This window comes from Maniola jurtina, chromosome 9, assembly GCF_905333055.1.
Source record: "Maniola jurtina chromosome 9, ilManJurt1.1, whole genome shotgun sequence".
NCBI lineage: Eukaryota > Metazoa > Arthropoda > Insecta > Lepidoptera > Nymphalidae > Maniola > Maniola jurtina.
The window spans coordinates 10,973,873-10,981,637 of record NC_060037.1 but is presented as its reverse complement, the minus strand read 5'-3'; the positions used below and the strand labels follow the sequence as shown (position 1 = coordinate 10,981,637).

The 7,765-nt window shown below is 38.2% G+C and overlaps 1 protein-coding gene across 3 annotated transcripts in view; it reads right to left on the bottom strand.

The window, feature by feature from the left end:
* Positions 1-2,807: 2,807 nt before the first annotated feature.
* LOC123868090 (tyrosine-protein kinase Src64B) overlaps positions 2,808-7,765 on the bottom strand; it is a 131,388-nt gene continuing 126,430 nt past the window's right edge. For 2 of the 3 annotated variants that reach the window (XM_045910448.1, XM_045910446.1), the window contains 4 exons: positions 6,160-6,370; positions 5,036-5,289; positions 4,404-4,591; positions 2,808-3,779 (listed from right to left, as the gene is read on the bottom strand). In XM_045910448.1, coding sequence (XP_045766404.1) covers positions 3,045-3,779; positions 4,404-4,591; positions 5,036-5,289; positions 6,160-6,370 — 1,388 coding nt within the window. In that variant the 3' untranslated portion in view covers positions 2,808-3,044. Of the gene's footprint in view, positions 3,780-4,403; positions 4,592-5,035; positions 5,290-5,611; positions 5,769-6,159; positions 6,371-7,765 lie in introns of those variants that run through there. The other variant, XM_045910449.1, reaches the window with a different exon arrangement.

Sequence of the window (7,765 nt, the reverse complement as noted above, 5' to 3'; positions counted from 1 at the left end):
ATGCCTACCTTATTTTTGTGTAGAGATCTTAATTTTTGGTTAAAAATAAGAAATATCGAGGTCGACTACTAGCTAGCACCATAGAAAAATAAAAACAAAGTGTGTAAAAATGAAATCAAAATGCATGAAATTTAGACTTCAAGTGATACAAAAATATCACATCTCAATTTAGAATATGAAAATATTGCGTTAAGAGCCCTTTCACATTATTCGATCCCATATCGGTGTCGAATACCGTTACGATATAACGAAAATATCGATATCGAACCCGATAACGGTATGAGTAAGTATACACATAGGTTCAATAATAAAAATTGGTATTCAGTATCCGATATTTTATCAAATAATGTGAAAATGCTCTGACGATTAATTTCGACATTTAACCTTATTGCTTAATTCACAGTGAATGATTTTGTACAAATGCAACGTAATACCTAAATATGCTTAAGCTACAGCTAATAAATAAGAAAATAGGTGTTTGCACAAAGACTGGCCTGTCCCAAACAGATGCAAAATTCCGACCGGTATTTTCGCAATGCGTTATTGGATTAACTGACCTTACGCTTCTAGCACACCAACGCATTTCCGAAACGATTAATGCCTTTGTGTTTTAACAGGGCTCTCTCCGTCACTCGTTTCATACAATCGTAGTTCCAATTTCATTTGAATATTAAGCAACCAAAGTCCATGAAATTTTGCAGACATATTCTAGAAACTAATATCTGTGTCTGTGGTGTTTTAGATTTTTCTAAAAATATGTAGTTTTAAAATTACAGCGGCTCAAAGATTTGTAAGAAAATTTTTAAGACCGCGTAACTTTGAAACTGAATATTTTAACAGAAATCTGGAAAACCACAGACATAGATATTAGTTTCTAGAATATGTCTGCAAAATTTCATGGACTTTGGTTACTTAATATTCAAATGAAATTGGAACTACGATTGTATGAAACGAGTGACGGAGAGAGCCCTCTTAAGACGTAGCGATTATGCCTACGACAAGGCATATCGCTTTCTAATACGTTGGTATGCTAAATATAGGGGCGTTAATAGTTCTGTACTAGGTACGGAACACGTCGGTGTGCTAAAGGAGAAGTGTACATTAAAGTACGAAATTAAGGATCGAAAATATCTGATCCATAATATTATTTCGAGATAAACCGATCAGTATCAAATATGTAGGAAAACTAGTGGCACTTATGCTAAGTCTGGGACTGTAACACTGGTTCGGAAAGACCTAGGATTCATAGGATCATTTCTATAGTAAGTTCTCACCAACTGGTTTAGAAAGAATAATCTACTGAGAAGAGCTGGCAAGAAACTCGACAGTTGCTCTATCAATGGTCGATATTTCAGTCGGAATTAAGCACTTATTTAGGAGAGACATGAAGTCACTTAAATTACTTTTCAGTGGACTTAATTAGTTCCATGTGATTTTTGTAGACTTAATTGATAATCTTTACATACATCATTCAAATTTTCCATAACTACAAATAATATGAAAGCCGGTGAATTAAAATGACAAGCTCACACTTTCCTGTATAGTTTAGTAACGCTTTGAGTATAAAAATACTAAAATAGAAAGTATAACAGTGTGTGTGTGTGTTTTTCAATCAACAATCAACTAATTTTGCAAGAACATTCAATTTCAAGGTAGATTTTAGTTTGTGGTTTCAAGTCAGTTCCAACTTAAAAGGCGTACCTACTAAATCTGACGTTTTTTTGTGATCTAAAAAAAGCTAATTGTAAAAGTCCTTGTCATGATAATCTTAACCCTCCTTTGAAGAAGAATAAAATACTTATTTTGTAGGGTTCCGTATCTAAAGAGTGCCAATGGGACCCTATTAGCCTCCGCTGTCCCGTTCGTCAGTCTGTCTGTCAGCGGGCTGTATCTCGTGTATCAGGTAGAGACTTGAAATTTTCACAAAATGTGTATTTCTATTGCTGTTATAACCACAGATAGTATTTATTTTAAAATGGCCGCCATGAAAAATAAAAACAATTAAAAAGCATTATATTATTAGTGTACAATGGTACATGTAGGCGAGTCCGACTCACACTTGACCGATTTATTTATTTATTGGTTAACTTCTACTTATCGACACACACACTGTTCATATTTCCGTTTATTCGCTAAGGACCCTACACAATTTTAATCTCTCACGCTTTTCACAATCCCAAACTAAATCTTCCATAAACAGTTCAGCTCAAATTTTTTTCATTATACACGTAACAATATTGTTATAGTCATTTTACAGTACATTCGCGTTAAGAAAATAAATAGATGTCGCTTCCAGTTACTTCCCAGCTGCCTAAAGAATCATAAATAAAAATGCTAGCCATAAAGATATACGGTCAGTGCAATTAAATGATTAACTGACTCCATACCTTGACTATTGGATTCCAAATTCCAATAGTCGAGTGACTAGGGAGTCCCTTGACTATTGGATTCCAATTAGTCAAGGGAGGGAGTCTAAACTCTAGTTTTCTAATAAAGAGTGCCGTCATATTATATCTGTCGCTATAAGTGTTGAATAACATCACAGACACATTGTCTATTGAAATAGCATTTTCTCCAAAACATTATTTGATACTATTAGTTTGATGTCTCACACCAACCTAATAGTAAAGCTTGTTTATTTTGAAATGACGCGCCCCACCTCCGCAATTTACACATCACTACTACACAAAATTATGTAGTGGGGCGCGTCATTTCAAAATAGACAAGCTCACTCAAAGTTCCTATCGATGCTAGAAAACCCATAGAAAACCGAAGCTTAACCATTTTGCTGACCAATTTTCACTTTAACAGCCAGCTAATTGGTCGGAATTTGGAATTGACAGTGAATAATTATTTTCTTAACTCGAATAAATTGTATATATTCGCAATGCAACAGCATATCACCTCCAACAGCAAAGAAATGTCCAGCATATAACCGTCACAGATCCAAACTCAAAAAGAATACGGGCTCATCACTTTCACTTAAAACGCACAGCGTGTTAAAACTCCGAAGTGTAAAAAACCTATTCCACTATATCACAGCACTAGTCCTGCACTTCTCTATACGGTATCTCACTGGTTACTGTGAACGATTCGAAATAGTGATTCAAGAATTCGAACGTCGGTCGCTTCTCTGGGATAGCGTCCCAACACTGGAGCATCAGTCTATAAATATCATCTGGTAGATAGTGACCCACAGGTTTTGGCATTCTATAACCTCTTTCCACTTGTTCGATAACTTCTTTCCCATGCAACCCTGGATACGGTATCTGACCATATGTGAACAGCTCCATTAAAAGAATTCCATACGACCAAACATCACTTTTTATAGAGAAACGTCCATAAATAATTGCTTCGGGAGCCGTCCATTTGACAGGGAATCGGGAACCTTGTTTGGGACAGTATTCGTTGTCTTCGATCACTCTAGCCAGTCCGAAATCACATATTTTCGCTACGTTATTTTCACCTATTAACACATTTCTTGCTGCTAAGTCTCTGTGTATTAGTAGTTTGGATTCGAGATACTCCATTCCGCTTGCTACTTGAGCTGCAACGTAGACTAAATCCTCAAAATGGAGGGACTTTCCTTCCCCATTCCTGAGGAATTCCAGTAAGGAGCCTTTGCACATATACTCCTGTACGATGTAAACGGGCTCCTGTTGTGAACACACCGCGTAAAGGGCGACTAGTCGTTTGTGACGGAACTTCTTCATAATGGAGGCTTCTTGGAGGAAGGCTTGTTTGGACATCGTGCCTTCTCGTAGCGTTTTTACTGCAACCTGGAAAGCAGAAAATAATAATTTAGAACTGCTATATAAACAGTATTTTATTGTTCAGTACAAAATATGAATCCCTAGATGAAAAAAAAAGTTTAGTAAGGCTTTTAAGGCTTTATGGAAATATGGTAGCCATAATAAATTCTGTTCGACCATGGCTGTGAAAAACGAATTTCTTACTTCTTAATGATTTGCATTCATGAAATTTTGTTTTGTCCTAAATGCTCTGGTTTAAACCGTTACTAAAAAATAAGCAGTTTTCACAAAACTTAAATACTCAAGAAATGCTAAAAATTAAATCTACCCTCAAAACTAACCAACAGGGCGCTTTAAAATAAACCACATTTTGCTCTTATAACTATTTGCAATACCTAATTTTCTAAATTACATTCCCAGTACAGTACCTATTCATGGCTTAATACCGTATCTCACCTCAATATTGTTACGCAAAAGCCCATAAAACACTTCTCCAAAGTTTCCATAGCCCAATTTCTAGATAGCTTGTATCTAACTCCATGGGATCTCCCATTTATCCCTTAACTCTGGTCCTAGGTCCCACATCCGTGGCTCGGTTTGTGACACGCCCGAACGTCCAAGATCTTTGAAAAGCATATTCTTATATCTCACCTCAATATTGTTACACCATTTCCCGTAATACACTTCTCCAAAGTTCCCCTGGCCCAGTTTCTTGATCAGTTGTATCTGGCTCCTAGGGATCTCCCATTTGTCCCTCAGCTCTGGTCCCAGGTCCCACATCTGTGGCTCAGGCTTGGGACAGGGCCGCGCTAGCACGTGACACAGGCCTAGCGCATTCTCTGGAAAGCGTGAGTACACATCATTGGAATTATGAGTTATTTTTGGTTAGTTGGTTATGTTTTTGTAAGTACTATTTACATTAGATAGGGACAGGACATTGGGTCCAAAAAATACAATAAGTGGAAGGTATATGCAGTATAGTAGAAAATAAAAGAGGTAAAAGTAATGTATTAGTATTTTTAAACTGTATGCCAGTATAACAGAATTAAACCCCAAATGCCCAAAACCGTAAAAAGCATAAGAAAAAAAATTTTGCCAGCTGAAAAAATCACCTTCATTAATTTTATCATACATTTGAGAGTTGATAAAAAGGGAGGACTAAATAGCTAAAAATTTAATTGCCAAGAAAATTCTAGGGTTGATAAATTGTGAAGGTAGTTTTAAAATTTAAGTACTTTAATTGCTTCTCAATTTGTAACTATAATAAACTCAAAAGGACTCACTCGTATAAGACATCACCAGCGCGGGTAGGCTTGGAAACGTTTGATTCGTCGCAATATAAAATCCCCCATTATCCAGCGGTTTTATCTTATAATGCTTCACATGATATCCTCTGCCCTCCTCCCAATCTTTGACGCTAAGGCTGAAGCCGTGAGGATTATGTTCTGCGGGCCTCACGAGGAAGGTTCCTCGAGGATTGATTTCGGCTAGGAGTAATTTATCAGCCTCCTTCCTTGATACGTGTGGGAAGAACCAGCTGTAACATTAAGGTTGCCTTTAGCATCAAGTTGGTGAACACATTTGTTATTATGATGGATAGTCTATGCCCAATATTCCTGTGACCTTTTTTTGGATCTATTGAGCCTGTCACAGCGTACAGTTCAAGCATTGTTTCTGCCAGAAATAGCAGTAGCTGTTTGGCTGTCTCTGTTTTAATTAGGAATGAAAGTTGGATGTGTTATTCCAAGGTTATTCAACTTTCCAGGAAGAAAATTAATTTTGAAATGTCTCGTCACCAGTCTGGTTCTTCCTTGGGGATGATTAATACCAACTAACAATACTACGAATGGTCAACTTACTCCTCACACTCCACGGAACTTTCTTCCGCTACAAAGTTAGCTGGTACGAGTCCTTCCCGCCTGGTAGACAGGTGTAAAACCCGCCACCAGTCGGTTTCCGCATCGCTCAGCACCTCCATACGGTCTCCCTTGCGGAAGATTAATACCAACTGGTCTAACGATACTAGTATAATAAAATGTTCAACTTACTCCTCACACTCCACGGAACTTTCTTCCGCTACAAAGTTAGCTGGTAAGAGTCCTTCCCGCCTGGTAGACAGGTGTAAAACCCGCCACCAATCGGGTTCCGCATCGCTCAGCACCTTCATACGGTCTCCCTTGCGGATTATTAATACCAACTAACAATACTATGATTAAATGTTCAACTTACTCTTCACACTCCACGGAGCTTTCAGCTACAAAATTAGCTGGTACAAGTCCTTCTCGCCTGGTAGACAGGTGTAAAACCCGCCACCAGTCGGGTTCCGCATCGCTCAGCACCTCCATACGGCCTCCCTTGCGGAAGATTAATACCAACTAACAATACTACGATTAAATGGTCAACTTACTCCTCACACTCCACGGAACTTTCTTCCGCTACAAAGTTAGCTGGTACGAGTCCTTCCCGCCTGGTAGACAGGTGTAAAACCCGCCACCAGTCGGGTTCCGCATCGCTCAGCACCTCCATACGGTCTCCCTTGCGGAAGGAGATGTCGGACTCCGCTCGGGCCGTGTACGCACATAGTGCTTTCACTACACGACGCCCGCCGTTCGATATACCTGAAAACCCAAATGACAATTTGTTACTCCTTGGCTATCCAAAGCTTATATCCTTCCCTGGGATGCAAGTAATGTCTGTATGCGTCAAAATTGGTTAAACGGATGGACCGTGATAAACTAGAAGACATAAAGACATACTTCGCAATTTATAATATTAGTATGAATAGATATAGAGATGTAGCGCTTGACTGCAAACCTGGTGGTGAGTATTTTTAACCCCCGACCCAAAAAGAGGGGTGTTATAAGTTTGATGTGTGTATCTGTGTATCTGTGTATCTGTCAGTGGCTTCGTAGCTCCTAAACTAATGAACCGATTTAAATTTAGTTTTTTTTTTGTTTGAAAGTGGGCTTGATCGAAAGTGTTCTTAGCTACGATTCAAGAAAATCGGTTCAGCCGTTTGAAAGTTATCAGCTCTTTTCTAGTTACTGTAACCTTCACGTGTCGGGGGTGTTATAAATTTTAAGTTTTCACTTGTGAGTGTGACTGATATAAACGTAAATTTAAATATTGCTTCTTTGAGGGTCACATAATATTTTGATATCAATAGCCCACACTGTACTGATCAAACAGCAAATTCTTACTAAACATTGCATAGTTTATACTTGGACTGAGTCACTAAGTAATGGGTAGCTAATAAGGTAAGGCCGGTTAAGCACTAACGATCTGAATATTTAAATTTGAAACTAAGCCATCCAAGTTACGCATTTGTGTATTCATTAAGCAACGTCGCCAGACAAGGGAAAGGACGCCTTCCTTTAGACTTTAGAGGCTTGGCTTTATGCCATTATGCGATTATGTTTGTTTAAGATCTTAATGTTTTAAGAAGTTTTGTTCTATTGAACCGCTACGGTGTGATTACTACAAAGATCCTTGAGATCTTAATACCTAGTCCCTAAAGTGTCTGGAGAATAGAAGCGAGCAAAACATCGGACTGTTTTAGCAACCTCCATCTGAGAGCTTCAGATGGGTAAAAACTACAAAGTCTGGAATATTCTTCCCGGGGAAGGACATAGGCTACTTTTATCTCGTAAAATCAAAGAGTTCGGGATTCTTAAAAGTCCATCCGTTGAACCGATTCATATGTTTGGAACAGAGCTATCTTGCGTCCCGGAAATTCACATAGGCAACTTTTATTTATTTGTACCAGAAAGTTGTAACAATATAAATAAAAGGAAAGAAAAAGTGGACAGGGAAGCACTTATCTCTATAAGAGATCTCTACCAGTGACCCTTGGCAGTGCGAGAGGTTGTAAATGGAGTAGAATAGGTACAGCAAAGATAGACAGTAATAATGAAAAAAAAAAAAAAAACTTTTATCCCGGAAGAGCAAAGAGTTCCCACGGGAATTTAAAAAGAACCTCAATCCACGCGGACGAAATCTAGTCTTCTATAATA